Below are 18,357 nucleotides of genomic sequence, written 5' to 3'. Positions count from 1 at the left end.
TTTTACTTGGGACAGCCCACTTAGTGGAAGAGAGTGGGCATCAACTCATAACTCATAAATACGCAAGAAGGGGCTGTCCCATGTAAAAAAAGGGGGAGATATATCGCTTCCCAAATTCATCCAAAAATAGGGGGCTTCATCAATAGGGCCCTACCTCATCTAAAACAATGCTCCGCGCACACCACAGCATAGTGGGTCCCACTACTGAGTGATCTGAACCGTTCAACTGAGAGGAATCGCTTTAAATCTCCTATGAATTAAAAATCATGTCAATCTTGTAATTTTAATATTAAATAAGAGTATATAGTTTTTGGCCGTCCATGTGGACGGTTCTGATCAATCCAGGACGTGGCCCACTATGGCCTTAGTTGCTAGAGTCCAAAACCAACACGGGATGGGTAAAGAGAAATAAATGGACCAAATGCACCCATTAAAGAAATTTTTAGTGACTGGGCCAAGTAATTTATTTTTGTCATGAGACCCTCGTTCGGACCTGACGCGATGTGAACCTTCGGATCAGCAGCGGAGATTAGTTCTGACTTCTATTCAACGGTGGCGATTTTAGCAAGAGGAGCATTGATTCAGGTGCTTGTCAACTGCTTTTCACAAGTGTCAGGCGGGCCTGCATTGTCGATTGCGTTGGCGTGGCTTCGCCATGTACGCCTGGCGGCTCACCTGTTGTGGACTTTCTTCTGTCTTCGTGAACTCCAGTGGGCCCGCCGTGACTGCGTATCAGGACACGTCTAATTAGTTTTTTTCTAGTGAGACAATTTGGAGGCTTAAAAGTAGGGGTGAGACTGGGGTCAGGTTGGGTCAGGTCCAACCCGTCCCAAACTGAGGAACCCATTTTTCCAACCCAACCCGATTTCCAACCCGGCTGGGTTCAACCCGACCCAATCCGATTTGCAATTTCCTCAACCCGACCCAATCCGATTTCCAATTCGGGTCGGGTTGGGTCGGGTCAGGTTGACGCGATTTGATATGGTGCCAACAGTTGACCACCTTAACTCAAGCTAGTTTGTTTTGGATTTTGAGAACTAATAGCGAGTCACCAATAATCAGTTTTTGACTCACAATCGATTCTCAAAATCCAAAACAAACAGGGACTAACAATTAACAAAGAAAAATGTTATCCGCACTACTATATTTTGATGATCACACTCCTGACTTTATTAAAGTAAGGTATGGCCCGCACCATAGGAATATCCAAACCTTCCATTGTGGACTGTGGAGACTATTTCAATGTTGAAAAATAAAAACACATACAGAACTTCTTCAGATGGAATGCAGTAATATTGATATAAACTGGGATTTTCAATTCGGGTCGGGTCGGGTAGGGTTGCCCGACATCCCAACCCGACCTAACCCGATTTTCAATTCGGGTTGATTTTTCCCAACCCTAACCCAACTCGATTTGCGAAAAAGCTTAACCCGACCCAACCCAAATTCGGGTTGAACCGGACCCGAGTTGCACCCCTATTAAAAAGTGTTTTTCTTGAAGTGTGTAGGTCATCTTTTGGCTGATTCTTGTAGACTCTAAAAACGGAAGAAGACACAAGAGACGTCTTGCGTGAGAGGGCTGAAATGGGTCGCTCAGTGGGAAAGGCCCATTGGGCGTGCCATATAGTCTAGGGCTTGGATTTTATTTGATCTAGAAATCGCGTTGTTTCCAGACCTTAGTTGTTTTATAATTTCTTAATTTTTTATTCCAACTTTAGTTGTCTCTAATATTGAAAATTTTAGGGGAATGATATTTCCCCCCCTTTTGACAGATAAAATCCTCCCTTTAACTCAAGATGTGGCGAGTGATGGCAGAATGCCACTTGTTCCAGAAGCTCACGGTAGACGAACTGGGGCATTCCAGACCCAAAATGCCTTTTGCGATGGACGCTAGCAATTCCCTTTTCATTTTTTCACTCGTGCCAAGTTTATGGAGTAAAAAAGAGGTAGAGGCAGACCGAAAACAACTTAGTTAGAAATAGTAAGGAAAAACTTAAGAGCTAGGACCATAAAAGAGAATATGACATTGGATAAGATAGAATGGAAGAAAATGATACATGTGGACGAACCCAACTAGTGCCAGGATTAGACTTATCAATTTGAGCCGGATAGATCCTTTCACCTTCTTCATGAAAATTTTCGAAAGGATTCATTAGCGGACCCAACTAGTTTTGGGCAAAGGCTTAGTTGAGTTGAGTTGAATTTATAGAGTACGCATTCGCCCCACTTATAACGCGAACAAGGGGCAACTTTAATGCTTTTTGACCTCAAATCACGTTAAAAGGGGGCAAATGCGTAATGCAAGGGTGAAAAAATCATTGTCCTAATTTTTTTATTTTTTATTTTAAAAAGCAGCACGACTAAAAATCGGGAATGATATTCCTTTTTTTGTTTCTTTACTTTTCAAATTAGCTTTAAAGAGGCTCTTTTGCATCTAGTGGAAAGAACTATAAAAAAATATTTCATGGAAAAAAATTCCAAGATAGTGGGTTTGCAATTTTCATTTAAAATAGGGAAATATTCTATTTAAAAAAATCCATAAGAATATCTTTATCAAAATCTAAAAAAATAATTTTCCATAGATAATTTTTTCATGCACCGGTTGGGAGCTGGCCCAATTCCCCCAAATGTTCTCAACAACCCATATAGAGTGTCAATATCACTTCCCCTTAAAAACATACATGCAATTTCTAAACTACTAAACTACCCTTAAGCAATTCCAAAAATTACTCCCCAGTTCCCACCTTCACGCACGTGTCCCTCTCCCATTGCTTCACCAGCTCCTGGTACCCCTCCGCCGAGTTAACGGCGAACTCCTTCAGGGAGCTAACGGCAACCGATATCCCAGCAAAGAAAACCCTAACGGCAACCTCCGCCGTCTTCTTTGCCGTTAAGTCTTTTTCTTCTTTCTCTATCACCTCTACAACCTCCATCTTACCGGGAGAAAATCCGACACCGAAACGCTTCGATCTCTTCGTCTCCTCTTCTCGTAAAGGGTTTCCGTACACCGACCCAATACCGGCGGCGAAGAAATCTAGACCGTCGATCACGGGGTTCTCGTTGACTTCGTCGATGAATCTGGACCATTGGATGCAAATCCCGTATATCAGGGGTGCACTGCCGAAACTGCGGGGAGAAAATGGTAATTTTTCCGGATCGGTGCTTGATTTGGCGCAACGGAGGGCCCACCCGGTTAGGGAGTTGATGTATGATTTTTGAGAGGTGATCCAGGAGTCGAAGCAAATGCGCCAATTTTGGAGCTCGGATTCGAGATTCGTGGCGGATCGGGCATGTCGGTTGGGTTCGAACCCCGATATTTCGGAGAGTTTCGAGGAAGTATCGGTTAGTTTCGTGGGCGTGCCGGCCGACAGGAGGAGCTTGGCTTCGTCTATCGTGCGCTTCTGGGACAGGTGGCATTCTGCCATCACTCGCCACATCTTGGCTAGGCTAAAAAATGGAGAGAAAAAAAATGTTAGTTATTAAAAGTGGAGGAATGGTAGAATGAAGGGCGCCCTTGCAAAAATCAGCTTCAAGGACGCCCTTACCAGTTGATTTATGCAAAGTCAAGGCGGTTTCCACTTTTTTTTTTTTTTTTTGGCTCCATTCCACTCTTTTCTGCGCCACCATAAATGCATTTTGCATAAATCAACCAATAGTGGCGCCCTTGAAGCTGTTTTTTGCAAGGGCGCCCTTCATTCTATCATTCCTCTTAAAAGTGTCTTGCTAAAAATTTTGTTACCTGACTGATAACGGCAGCAAGAAAGGGAGACCAATAGGATAAAACAAAAGATATATATAATCACGTGCGCACAAACATATAAAACTATTGATTACTACTAATTTTCAATTATATAAATACGGAATGCATTAACAAAATAATAAAAATTAGGATTAATCAGCTATGATCTAAAACAAACATGAGATAATCAAGTAATAACAAATTCACCAATTTAATCTAGTTCACTTCAGTAGGATACAATGTATATAACAGCGGAATAAGAGTATGTTTAGGGTTTTAGTTTTAGGGGAAGGGATATAACACCAAATATTAGCTAAAGAAGAGCTAAAAGAAGAGTTTATAATAAAAGAGGCAACACACTATTCAATAATAAAAACAGAATGTCACACATCACCCGGTACAAAAACGTATTGACACACGCATAAGTCTTTACACTTCTACTACTACATTTAAAAGTGTCGAAAACATGTGGACAAGTGTGTCGTGTCGGACACAACATGGAACCTATTTAAACAATAAATTCAAAGTATCGGTTACCCACGGTTATAATTGTCTTACTAATGTGGCTTTTTCCGCTTCATCCATCCATGTCGAGATCCACTAGATAAACAGTCGAGATCACTTCCATCCATGTGGAAAATGTCCTGTATAATTGGTGATCTAAAGTTGAACTGCATGCTCTAGATTGTTTCCTAGCTTTTCTTCAGGGAGATCTCCAATGGGAGAATGCATGTTTGAAATACCAAGAAAACATGCATATTCATGCTATAATCCAGTACTGAAATAAGGGAGTGCAGATATCAATTCCCTTGGGCTATGTAATTTTTTTCCCCATGGAAAATTAGTTTAATAAAGTGGTAAGAAAGGATTGGGGAGGGTTAGAGGAGAGACATGAGAGGGCATGAGAGTTAGAAGAGGGTGAGAAGTGGCTAAAAACCAAGGGGAAATAAATCATACTCTAAGCGGAGTTTTCTTCCCTTGTTTTCATAGCCTTTCTTACCCTCTCCTGCCTTCCCCCCTCACCATTGGGTAAAGCTAAACTTCCATGGAAAAAATTAATGGTTACCAAACATGGCTTTAAAGATTGGCCTATTTGTAAGCTAGATGTAATTGAATGCTTTTCTACATGGAGATCTCCCCTTTAGGAAATGTTTACACATTCCGAAGGCCTGAATAAAAAATCAAATACCACCAAACAAGCCCCCTTTAGAGCGTGCATATATATGGCATGAATTTATATGAAGTGCCCACAAAAACATGTATACTCTACTGCATTCGATCTGTCTAAACAGATTGTGTAAATAAAAAGAAAAGGAAATATCATGGCATGGTCCAGAGTGCAGATATTAGAAAATTTAATTGTATATAAAACATTTTCATTGAAAGGACTTGTTACCTTACTCCTGATTTGGTCAATTGAAGTTGTAGATGATGAGCATACTATCCTTATATGTGACTGGTAGTGTCTTTTGGGTATTCATTCTTTTCTGTTCTACCCGTTCTTGTTGAGTGTTTGCATTCTTCTAGCATTTATTATATTAGAGTAGTGTACAGTGTATGAAATGTGTATTAGTTGTATTCCAGGGTAAGAAGACTAGTATACTATCCTTTGGTAGTGTCTTTGGGTCTTCCCGGTTTTTTCTGTTATGGTCTCTGACTGTCCTTGTTGAAAGTGTCCATATTATTCTAGCATTTAGAGTGGTGTACGACTACAGTCTATGAAATGTGTAGTTGTATTCGAGTGTCAGAAGACTAGTATATAGCATAGTTGCCAGAATGGAAAGCAAATGCTTGAAGCGATGTAGGAAGCGAGGGGTTTAGAAAGGAGAAAATGTGAGAAGAGAAAAACCTCCAAAGTAAATAAAAAAATTTATGCGAATTGTCATTGAAAGTTAACATGAAACATGTGATAAGCCTCATTAGAACGAACAAGAAGTACATAGAATGATTTGGATTGTAGTGGTTAGGGAGGAACATAGTTACCGGAAACTTCTAGTTGGATGGGAAGCTCGCTTCAGAAGCTAAGTTCTTCTTGCTCCGTATGTTTAGGGGAAGCATGCTTCCCACACTTCCTGAGGCCATGTTCGTTTCAGATTCTGGCAACCGATTGTGAGGGCCAAACCGATTACTGGACCCAAAATTATGTTTAAATTTGAGTCCAATAATAGATTTGGCACACACAATTAGTTGTAATAATCCGAAACGAACAAGGCTTAAGCGTTTCCTATTGATTATGAGTACACTTCCTATTTAGGTGATTAATTTTTTCTTAAAAGAGTGTTGTTTCCTATTGATTACGAGTACACTTCCTATTTAGGTGATTAATTTTTCCTATTGATTATGAGAATACCTAAGCGCTTCCTATTGATTATGAGTACACTTCCTATTTGGGTGATTAATTTTTTCTTAAAAGAGTGTTTTTTCCTTTTGAGAATACTTAAGGAGCGTATTTAAAAAAACATGTCTATTTAAAACTTAAAAAACACATCTTAAGTTTTAAATGAAACTTATCGGGTCTGTTTTCAAAATTTACATGAATAAAAAATGTGAAAAATTTAAATCCCTAAAACTTATAATTCTAATCAGTTGTGAGATCTTCGTTACTACTTGTAATCCTTAGCCTACACTGACACTTTTTCCCTAGTCTACTTAACCCTATTCTTTCTATACACTTCTTGTTCACTTCCAATGAGACTTGTTACATGCTTCATGTAAACTTTCAAGAACGCTTTCTTACACTTTCCTCACTTTCTTCAGAGTTGGTAGAGCAGGCTTAACTCCGATCTTCCCATTTCCGTTTGGGTATAAAACCTGAAAGTATATGGTTACGCTCCAATTTTGCTTCCCTCATGTTCTCGTTTTCAAGGTCCTCGATTCCGCTTTCTGCATCACTTCCTACTCTGGCAACTCTGATTTAAATCTATTCGGTGCAAATACAATCTAAGTTTTAGTCTTAAATTATGCCATCACCATTGTTTTATTTCAACTTTTATGATGCGTTTTTATTTAAGCAGGCTGGCTTAGACACCCTTAAAATTAGGCATGATAAAAGTGTCAGCTTGTCGTATATGTAAAATGTAGAATGAAATCAAACATCAGCCTTGCATGGTGGAAAATGCACAAGTTTATTGGGTATCAATGGCAGTACCTTTATCCAAAACATTGAAAATGGAATATGCAAAGGGAAAATCATGCATAAAAGGATTCCCATGCCTTTACCCATGCAAGAAATGGATTTTGATATAGCAGACCAATTCAGACAAGGTGTGTTGCACTGAGCCAAGTGCATGACGTTTACCCATGCAAGGACAATTTCCCATTCGGACAAGGTGTGTTGCACTGGGATCGAACCTGCCGACCTCAATGTTGGAGAAAGGAGAAAAAGATATTGATATAGAGTTGCCCTCAATAGAGGACTGAACTACAGCCACCAGGGTAGAAGAAGAGAGGATTGAACCAGTCATGCTCAATCAACATATCAATTTGACTGAACTAAGGTGAAGACTTGAGAAAATGAGCTCGCCTTTGGAACAGCCTGAGCGCACAGTGAACCTATTGGTTTCTTTGTAACAAAGGCAATAAACCAATTGGTTCCATTGCTATTATTTAGAAAGTCTCATTTTCTATTTTGAGTTCTAATCTAAAGAAGGTTTAAACTAGCCAACCCCAACTAGTTTGGGACAAAGGCTTTGTTGAGTTGAGTTGAAGTAGTCTCATACTTTTTTTTATATGGCAGTCTCATACTTATTATACTCGCATATTTCATTTTATACAGTCAACCAAGTGTTCTAAAGGTGCTTGCTTTATATACTAAAATTCAAATGGTTCCTCTCCAAGTTAACAGTTGGGTCTGCGGAGGTATTTTTAGAAAGTCTTCAGCTGATATTCTGTTGGGATTCAGTAATGAACGCGGACCAGACACTAATAATGCTGCGGAGCTCCAGGGAATCCTCAAAGGTCTTCTCACTGCCAAGGAAAGGTTCCCTCAATTCTCAATTTGGATCGAATGTGATTCTGCCTTTGGAGTCAAGTTTATTAGAAATAACTAAATTGCTCATCAGAAGGTTATTGTGATTGTTGATCACTTGATTGTATAAAACTTCTCTCTTGAATTTGTCGGAGACGTCCACATATTTTCAGAGAAGGCAACCAGATTGTAGCAAACACCTCGAATCTGTTGTAATCAATCTGTGGTAAGCATTATTAGTCTACATGGCACCATGTTTATTAGGTTTAGATTCATCTATTTCTTTTCTAAGCAAGGGTTTTGATAAACATCAAATAGATTAAAAGGGCTTTAGGTATGACTCCACATATTTTCAGAGAAGGCAACCAGATTGTAGCAAACACCTCGAATCTGTTGTAATCAATCTGTGGTAAGCATTATTAGTCTACATGGCACCCATGTTTATTAGGTTTAGATTCATCTATTTCTTTTCTAAGCAAGGGTTTTGATAACCATCAAATAGATTAAAAGGGCTTTAGGTATGACTATACCAAGGAAAGACATTGCTAGCGCCTTTCAAAGAGGAAAAAGCAGAAAACTAGGATCTATGCAAATTCATCTTCATGTGTCTTCAATTTGGATTGAGGAGGTGTTGCATCCAAACCGACAGGTTCAATGATTTGTTTGTAGACATGGTGAATGCTCCAAATAAGGATTTTCTATATTTTGCAAGATCCAATTCAAATTGGGATGCTTTGATATATAATGGTTTATCTATCAAGCCATAAAAACTTGGATATATCTTGATTAAAATCAACACCTGATTGATCTTCTTGTATCATCTCCAGTTCTCCAAGTAGGAATAGAAAATTGAGATTCTTCACAATTGCTGCTCGATCGCCTACAAGTCCATCGATTTCTCTATAAACAGTTTTTGCATTATCGCCAGCTCCAATTCAAATTGGACTATTCTCTACATGATGTTGATTTATCTATTTACAAACCTGTTTATTTTTTTTTGGCATACATTATAAAGTTGGGATCATATATCTATCAGAGTATTAGATACCAAACTCCATAAGGTCCCGGTGGTGAATCGATTGTAAGGGTTCTTTTTCTATTTTCGTACAAATTCATAGGGCACGCTAAAGGGTATGCAAATTGGTTTTACCTTAATAATAATAATCTTCCCAAATCTTAATAATAATAATCTACAACAAGATTATCATTTCATGCTTGATATGCTAGCAGTCTATGAGAAGTTCCTGAAAAATAAAATGAATTAAAATGTACTGAAATGAACAACCTGTACTAGAGTAGGTGGGCACAACTAATGAACTCAGAGGTAAATAAGCCATGTGACGAATATCTAAGAAGCATTAATAGCATATATGAATTTTGACAAATGGACATACCCTTGTATCAGCTCCATGATCTGTGGCTGCAATTCTTCATCCCTCAATGTTTCAATTCTCTTCGATACCGACTCTACCGAATGTAAATAAACTTTGATTCGAGTATGAAGATCTCTTATGGTGGCTTTTGTTTTATCCACAGCAGAAGGATCCCCTCCTTCCACATCCTGGTTCCTTAGTTGTGCACAATACTTTTCATATGCTATTCGTATGCGCTCTCCAGACTGTCAAAAAATCAACATAAATCATGCCACCCTACAGATTTGCATTAAATATCCCAGAAAACTACTACGCAAACATGCAATGTCCTTAACGATACAATACAGTTCCAATAAGAAAAATACCTTCACTTCCTCGTATAGCTTCTTCTCCCATTCATATAGCCGATCCAACGTTGATTGGTGACTTTGACATAACATAAAGGACTCCTCAGAGACATCGCTACTGGTGTCATAACCATCATCTCTAGAACTGGACGATGTGTGAAAAACCTTAGATGATGATGAACGCGATGATGCTGAACGGAATAACGCAACGGGATTCAACATTCTAGTGGCTGCACCAATGCAGAGGATATCAGACCAATACACAAACATCAAACATTAAGACCAAAACAACACTCCTACAAACATGACCTGAATATTTAAAAGCCAATAAATTTGCCGAATGAAGTATATATGTTGGTTCCAGATACTTGTATTCAATTATTCATCATCAGTAGAAATTCCCAAATGTTTGAATTGCAAAGCCTAGACCATACCTGTGAGTTCATTTGTCTTGGAAGAGCATTGCCCTCTGATTGCCTCCAACATAGTTGCAACCTCATTAGCAGAATCACAGACCATCATGAACTGAGCCTCAAGGTCCTTGACTACCTCTGTCATACTTGTCGGTCTTCGGTTCACATAAACAGTAAAACCAGGTGTTTCATCCACGGCCTCTGTATCAACCACCACCTGCTCTTCATTACAGACCTCAAGCTCTACTGCATTCTGGGTTTCTAAATTTACAATGCTCTCTGTAGTCTGTGATTGGGACCCCTTAGCTTCATGCTCGGTATCTGTTACAATATTGATGTCTACTTGCTCGCCATTCGCAGCTACTTTGCTGGCACAATTCAACTCAATCTTATTTCTCTCTTCCTCGGCAACTGTTTGATCAAGACTATCTCGAGTGGGGTATTCATGTATATCCAATGACGAGAAGGGATTCCAAAACAAGTCCCATTGGGAAGTCTGAGGTGATGGTGGAGGAAAAGTTGGTCTGTTGTATGGTGACGACAAGAAAGATGAGTGCATAGGTGGTGACTGCATGGTAAAGAACCCATCAATTCCAAAATGATGTGTTGGGGTGTAAGATTCGATCCGCACGGTCTCCGCCGATTGTGGCCTCTCTTCAACAATAACTGATGGGTTTCCGCCTGATCTCAAGTAATTAACTATGCGGGTCGAGCCAGTGTTGGATTGAATTGGGGTTGTGGACAAGGATTTCAGAGGCATTTTCTTAATGGGCGTGGAAGGGGGAGTTGTGTATGAATTGGAGAACTCACGGTTCTCGTCTCCCTCAACATATTTCCGAAGTGCGAGGGAGACTCGTCTTAGGGACTGAACATAAGCAATGTGACTGGCAGCAAACTGAATTCTATGCTCAACAGCCTGTTTGATGAATCTTCTCCTATCCTTACAAAGCTGGACTGCCTCGGCACTATCCAATTTCGAATTAGAACATCCCATTTATCTCTCCACTCTAAGAATGTGTAATGCTCAAATCGAAATCCGAGTTACTAAAGAAAAAGCATTGGTTCCTTGCCAAATTCATAGAATTCTGTGGGACTCCTTGTCAAAACATGAGAAGATTGAGACCACAATACATTATAGAAAATTATAAATCATTTAAGGAGCAACAAAAGAAAACTGTATCACAAATATTGTTCCTACAAATCAAGCTCAACACCTAACATACAAAATTAGAAGTCTTCGTTCTCGAGTTACGTATACTGAATAGAAGACTTGGGAACAAATGAAGCTTACCTCAAGAAGCAAGCAGTTAGGATTCTTTTAAACCTTCTCTTCAGAGTTCAGACATCCTTAAAATCTCAGAGCTCAAAAAAGTCAAGCAAAAAGCCTTACAAAAACTGAAAAATTAAACACAAAATTAAATTCTTGGTCCAGAGATCTATCAGCGAAGGGAAAAAGGAAAAAGCGATATTTTTTGTAAATTAAATTATTAGGGATTAGAGAACAGTCTTTGTAATTAGAAAATCCAACAGGAAATTGGGGTTTATTTAGAAAAGAGGTGCGCAGGGGATAATTGGATGACTCATAGTAAAATTTAGAAAAATGGAATTAAATATGAAAACTGTTGAAAGAGGGTGAAAGTACAGATTGCTTTATCAGAAAATGTTCAAAATATCCTGTTTGAGAAGGCAATGACTAGTGATTTTTTGTGGGTTAACCTTCTAAGTTCCAAGAAAAAAAAAGAATTTCTCAAAAAAGATAAGTATTCAAATTCAGGAAAGGAAAGGAAAGCAAAACAAAAAAAGCCCATGTAAAAAAGAAATGGTGTAATGAAATCTACATCTAAAATTTTTATAAAATAAAGATGGGATTCAAAAACCCCATATTTTTTTAAAGGACCCCCTGTTTGAGAAGGAAATGGCTAATAGATTTCTATGACAAAACGTTACAAAATTACAAGAAATTGTGTGCAGAATCGAAGGAAACAAGTAGCAGACCTGATTTTCAAACTATCGGAGAGAGACGTTGGGAGAAGCAACGGTCGAAAGAGTTTCAGAAGCAAGAACAAGAAGGACGAATAAGAAGAGGAGAATAAAACTGGTCAGAGGAATGGCCCATAATATGTTACGAAACTACGGAAATGCCCTTCTTTTTGTTTTGCTATGTTCCACGAAAAGTTTTCAATGACCATAATGCCCCTCTAATGAGAACTCTACATTTTGAAAAATCAAATGCAACGAATGCATCATATTATATTATTATGATGCAAACGTCGATCAAATTGCAGTGGGCCCCGAAAATGGAAGATGATCTAAGCCATTCATTTTTGCTCTCCTCTCTAGATAGGCTGAGCCCCAGATGATTCTAACCCTACGATTTGTTGCCCCCATTTTTGGGAGTCCATTATGGAAAAGCTCCACGAATCAAAGGGTTAGGATCATCCTGTGGCCCACATTTTTGGGCATGGCCTACCTACGACCGGAATTGGAAAATGAACGATTTAGATCTTCCAAAGAGTGGCCCACAATTCATTTTTCAATTCAATTCAATTCAATTGAAAAATGTCCATTTAAACAACCTTGAACTACAGCCAATTTTTGTTACATGTGGGCCACTCTTTCTTCTGTTTAATGGCCAAAACACCCTCCTCAACCCTCTGGTAGGTGGAAGTCTAAATAGAGACAAAAATTTCAAAAATTCAAAGTATATGCGGGGCCCTCTGCCTAAAAAGTTCTAACGGACATAGATTCGAAATAATGAAAGCCTGTTGAGCGTATCGGCCACTTCCGAACGGAATCTCTTTTTTTAGGAGAAAATAAAGCAGTTGGCACGCCCAATGTAATTTATGTGGGCCCTCCTTTTGGGATTATTATTAGGGAAGTGACATATTCACCCCTTTTTCTTCCCCGGGCCACCCCGTCTAGTGTATTTATACTGATCTTTTAAAATTACAAGGACGTGCCCGGGGAAGAAAGGGGGTTGAGTATATCATTTGCCTTGTTAGTTTAGGAAGTGATATATCAGCCCCTTTTTTTTACTTGGACACCCATCTGCAGCAGGGCCAGGGCCGGGGCCGGAATTTACGCTTGGGGGGTCGGACTAATTTACAATTGCCGGCTTTGGTCATTTTGTGTGTGTGTGTCCCGTGGGGGAGGGGGGGAGGTGGGGAAGCACTCATGCTGTATCTGCCTGCGCCCCTGATCTGCAGTGTATATATATGACTGCTGAGGCGGCTGGTGTACTTCACATGGGAAGGATTCAACAGGCATGATTGCAAACGTACACTGGAGTTGGCTGTCCCGTGTAAAGAAAAGGGGCGGATTTATCATTTCTCTGGGAGCTGATAAATTAACCCCAATTTTTACCGCTCCTCTACGGCTTTACCTACGAAATGGGAAAGACTGATAGGAATGGGTTGAGGCCAAACTAATGCCAACCTTAGATAGCATTCCCTCAACCCTAACCCTAACCGGCCGCTAAATCTCTCAACCCTAATCCTAACCTGTTTTTTTCCAAATCAGGTTGGATTGAGATGGGTTGGCTTTGGGTTAGCCTATACAGAAAAAGTACAAAAATAGAATAGCATTAAGATTTGGGAAAATTATTAAAATAATACAAAGTTTTAGTTTTATTGTGAATCAAGGGTAGACATTTCAAATTCATAAAGTAGGGGCTCTCAGGTATGAAAATTTTGGTTTCGGGACAACTATACACCCTTGCTTTTCCCACCTTTTTTAGAGGCTCTAATCCCTATGTTTCTCACCTACCCATATCACCTTTTTGTTTTCTTCTTTCCTAAGCCTTCCACAAGCCTTCTAACGTGAAACTCTATTGGCAACGTTTCCAAGCTCCATTGCCATTGTAGTTTTTTAAAAAAAACTAAATTGCCAACGTTTCCAAGCTCCATTGCCATTGTAGTGTTGAAAAAAAAAACTCCATTTGCAACGTGATAAAGCTTCATTGCCATTGTAGTTTTTTTTAAAAAAAACTCCATTGCCAACGTGATAAAGCTCAATTTCTAGTGGTTCCGGGGTATAAAATGCGGTTCCCTAGTGGTTCCGGGGTAGAAAATGTGGTTCCCTAGTGGTTCCGGGGAATAAGGTGTGGTTCCCTAGTGGTTCCGAGGTAGAAAATGTGGTTATGTAGTGGTTCCAGGGTATAAAATGTGGTTTCTTAGTGGTTCTGGGGTATAAAATGTGGTTTCCTAGTGGTTCCAGAGAAGAAAATGTGGTTCCCTAGTGGTTCCGTGGTATAAGATATGGTTCCCTAGTGGTTCTAGGGTATAAAATGTGGTTCCCTAGTGGTTCTGAGGCATAAAATGTGGTTCCTTAGTGGTTCTAAGGTATAAAATGTGGTTCTCTAGTAGTTCCGAGGTATCAAATGTGGTTCCCTAGTGGTTCCGGGGTATCAAATGTGGTTCCCTAGTGGTTCTGTGGTATAAGATGTGGTTCCCTAGTGGTTCCGGGGTATCAAATGTGGTTCCCTAGTGGTTCTGTGGTATAAGATGTGGTTCCCTAGTGGTTCCGGGGTATAAGATGTGGTTCCCTAGTGGTTCCGGGGTAGAAAATGTGGTTCCCTAGTTGTTCCATGTTATAAGATGTGGTTCCCTAGTGGTTCCGGGGCATAAGATGTGATCTTTTAGAACAAACTAGATGAACCACTTGTTTGATCAAGGGTTTATGATAATCTAATCAAACTTATGGATTCCATATTTCTTAGGGGGGACACAGGTGGGGCCTAGTGAACATAAACCATTTATTTGTTTGGGCCCTGGTGTAGATAGATATGACTTGCTTCCAAATTGGTCTCCATAGGATGATCTGAACCATTAGGATTATAGAGGGTTAGAATGAATGGATCCAAAAAAAACAGCCTTAACAAATCAGAGGGTTATGATCATCCTGTAGAGAAGATTTTATGCATTACATGAAAGGGCCCAGCAAGTATATGGTTTAGATCACTGAAATAAGCATGCCCCACGATATTTTTTCCCTCAGATCATCCACCATCTGTCTAACTATAATATGGGATTTGGTAGGGACTTTTGCATGAAGGCATTTTGTGGGTGGAGTTGCATGAGAGAGCAGCCAGTATGGCAATGGAGCTTTTTCACTATTGCAATGGAGTTTTCACGTTGGAAGTAGGGGTGGACATGGTTCGGTTCGGTTTTGGGGTATACCCAGAACCGAACCATATATAATCGGTTCCCTGAAATTGGAACCAGAACCGAACCATATATGTTTGGAACCGAACCGAACCGAACCAGAACCATATATAATCGGTTCGTTTCGGTTCGGTTCTGGGTTTACCCAACCTTCACCAAATGTAGATATTTTGCCTAATCGTATTTATAATCGGTTCGGTCCTATTTATATATGAACTACAAAGACTAACATGCACGAATTTGGAATAATCAGGCACAAATTTGCACAAATTTGGACAATGCAAAAATTATATATGACCTACAAACATGCAGAAATTTGGAATAATTAAGCACAAATTTGGGAGGTGAATTAAAATTTTAAAAGCAAAGCAACACGTTAAAGAGAGGTGAATTAAAAAGGGGTGGGGTGATTTTATCAAGCGATGAGGCATTGGGTTTTAAGGTGAGGGTCGGTTCTCGGTTCGGTTTTCGGTTCCGGTATCTCAAACCCAGAACCGAACCGAATTTCCATCGGTTCCAGGATTCAGAACCGGAACCGAACCATATAAATATGGAACCGAACCGAACCGAACCATATGTGCCAGTTCGGTTCGGTTCCTCGGTTCGAACCGGAACCATGTCCACCCCTAGTTGGAAGGAGGAAAGCTTAGGGACAAAGAAAGAAAAAGGTCAAACGGGTTGGTGGATAACATAGGGATTAGAACCACAAAAAAAGTGGTGGGAAAAAGCAAGGGGGGTATATTTGTCCTAAAAGCCATATTCTCTCACTGACAGCCCCTTTTTTATAAAATTGAAACGTTTACCCTTTGTTCATAATATAACCAAAACTTTGCATTTTTTAATAAATTTTCCTTAACATTTTATCATCGTGAAACATAACACGCTTTTGAAAATCACTATAAAATTGGATGGAAGACAGGTTCGAGATGGTCGGGTTGCCCAAGGCTTCAACGCTCCCCAACCTGAAATTAAATAGGGTTGGCTTTTCCCAAAACAACCCAAGCCGAAATAGGGTTGAACCCTTGGGTTCAGGTTGAGCCCGACCCATGTTGCACTCCTACTGTTAGGGGTGCAACTTGGGTCAAGTTGGGCCAATCCAAACACAACCCGAGAAAAAACATTCTCTCAACCCTAACCCAACCCAACCCGAGCCTCGGGTTGAGGATGGTCAACCCTAACCCAACCCCCGCCTCCAAATCGGGTCAAGTTGCGTTCGGGTTGAGTCGGGTTCATCCCGGGCTACAGAAAAATACAAGGAAAAAAGCATAATCCTAGAAAAACATGAGAAAACAAGAGGACAGAGGTCGGGTTGCCAAGGACTCAACTCTAACCCAACCCGAAATTAAATTGGGTTGGCTTTTCCCAACCCTAATGTAAGCCCAATGGTTCAACGATCACCCGTGTTTTGATTGATCCCAAACCCAAATTGAATAGAATTTAATCTGATGATTTGCATGTTAGTACTGTAGATAAAGTTCGGGTCAATATGAAATTACTCCACAAGCAACTCAAATAGAAAGCCTCATGACAAACACATCAAGGCGTGCCCAAGAACTGTCGATGAAGAACCACAAAGAGAGCAACCTTCTGAAGATTCAAAGTTTGGCATTCAAGGCTCACAAGTTGAAGACCCTTAGACCTAGTATGTTTTTTTTTTTTCCACATTTTAGAATGTAAGTCAACTCTCCATAGTTTTTAGTGGTATTCAAGGCTCAAATAACATCTTAAATAGTCATAGCACACCCTAAGGAATCACTAGAGGAACCCCAAAAAGGCCGAAAAATAGTTGCAAAAAAAGTTAGTTCGGACGCCCGAAGTCTGAGAGTCGGGCGCTCAAATACAAAGGGCAAAACATATGCGAGAGGCTCAAATATTCAGAGACGCTCAAAGCTCCCTTCGGGCGCCTGGGTTGGAGGTGCGAGCAAAATCTTCAGGCGCTAGAAGATAGTATTTTCACTTTTTTTTTTCTTTTCTTGCAACGACTAGTTCTTCGAACTTCCGAATGGCTTCCGAACTAGCTGTTGGAACTGAAAAAGGCTATTTTTGTGCTTTCTTTATATAAATACCTCTCTAACCTCATTTATTTCTTCTTCCAACCATTCATTATCAATTACTAAGCCTTAAAACAACTTGTGATTCATTACTTGGCATTAAATACCTCACAAACTCTCTTGAGCCTTGACTTTACCACTTTGATTTTTGTGAGGATTAAAGCTAGGACTTTTGTATCATTTTTAGTTTGTGAGAGTGTTTTTCCATCATACTACTTGCCTACTAAGAGACACAAGAGAGCTTCTTTTCTTCTTCAAATACTTGTAAACAAGGGATGTTACTCTTAGAGAGTTTCAAGACTCAGCATTATAGAGAAACCTTGGATGCTACCACTGTGTAGAGTCAAAATAGTGAAAGAGCCCAAGGAGATAAACTTGGAAGAGTGGACTATGTCTTTAGAATAAACTGAACCACTATAAAATTGGTGTCTATCGTGTATGATTCACTCATTCCTCTCTTCTCTTGGTAATTGGTAATATCTCACTCTGCTTGTTTTGAATTTCAAATTAACAAGGTTAAAATTGTTTTTCAAAAACCAAATCACACTAGCAAATTTTTAATCACCCAATTCACCATCAGGTTCGGGTCGAGCCCAACCCAAGTTGCACCCGTACCTACTGTGTGGAGTGCAACCTGGTATTTATGACTGGGCCACCCCTTCTTCCGTATTCATGACTACTCTTTCTATAGGAGGAAAAGGAGGACCGTGCTAATACTCATCGGCCCATATGGTATACAAGGTTAGGCTTATATTGGCATAGGCCCTTGGGCCATATGAGATACAATATTGTGACTCGACCAAAATATTTCACAAGACTCTGCAACAATTGAAACTTATCAAAGTATGCCCAACCCTAAATGGGCCAAGCACAAATTGGAGTAACCTCCAATGCTTGTACATCTTCTTGAACCAAAGAAGTGGGCAGCCCCTTTACTATAATGGGTTCGGATGCGAATAATACAATCAATTTAGCCCTCATTAAATCTGAACCCTTCATATTTTAAGCAACAAATTGGAAGGTTAGCATCATCCTAGCGGTGCAAATTTGGCCCTTTGACCATCCATTGTGGTGCCAAACTCTTGTTTGGTTGCCATCATGAGAGACAATTTGGGCGTCTGGTGGGATATATAGCCACCAACCACTAAATTATTCTATTGGAAGAATTTTTAAACATTGATTTGAAGCAAAGCTGATCTCAACTTCGAATTAAAAAAATAGTAAGGGGCGGGGGGGGGGGGGGGGGGGGGCGCTTAAGTTGGAGACTTCTAATTATAGTTGAATAGAGACTAGTAGTTGTTGGAT

At 39.8% G+C, this 18,357-nt stretch overlaps 1 protein-coding gene across 5 annotated transcripts; it reads right to left on the bottom strand.

The window, feature by feature from the left end:
- Window positions 1-2,561: 2,561 nt before the first annotated feature.
- Window positions 2,562-11,957, bottom strand: LOC143879818 (nitrate regulatory gene2 protein-like). Of its 5 annotated transcripts, none has more exons than XM_077382427.1 (6): window positions 11,835-11,957; window positions 11,131-11,234; window positions 9,861-10,924; window positions 9,445-9,617; window positions 9,101-9,324; window positions 2,562-3,447 (listed from the first exon to the last, which is right to left on the bottom strand). In XM_077382427.1, the coding sequence occupies exons 3-6, from the start codon at window positions 10,831-10,833 to the stop codon at window positions 2,727-2,729; spliced, it is 2,091 nt and encodes a 696-aa protein (XP_077238542.1). In that variant the 5' UTR covers window positions 10,834-10,924; window positions 11,131-11,234; window positions 11,835-11,957; the 3' UTR covers window positions 2,562-2,726. The 5 variants fall into 5 exon arrangements, with proteins under 5 accessions (XP_077238542.1, XP_077238539.1, XP_077238540.1 ...); XM_077382424.1 differs by having other exon boundaries at window positions 9,445-9,656; window positions 9,861-10,935; window positions 11,835-11,955; XM_077382425.1 differs by having other exon boundaries at window positions 9,445-9,656; window positions 9,861-10,932; window positions 11,835-11,955.
- Window positions 11,958-18,357: the final 6,400 nt, after the last annotated feature.

The sequence above is a fragment of the Tasmannia lanceolata genome, unplaced genomic scaffold (assembly GCF_043159265.1).
Source record: "Tasmannia lanceolata isolate RefF3 unplaced genomic scaffold, GAP_Taslan_0.1 ptg000006l, whole genome shotgun sequence".
In the NCBI taxonomy this organism is placed as follows: domain Eukaryota; kingdom Viridiplantae; phylum Streptophyta; class Magnoliopsida; order Canellales; family Winteraceae; genus Tasmannia; species Tasmannia lanceolata.
Note: the sequence above shows the minus strand (reverse complement) of the source record. Positions and strands in the feature narration are given on the sequence as shown.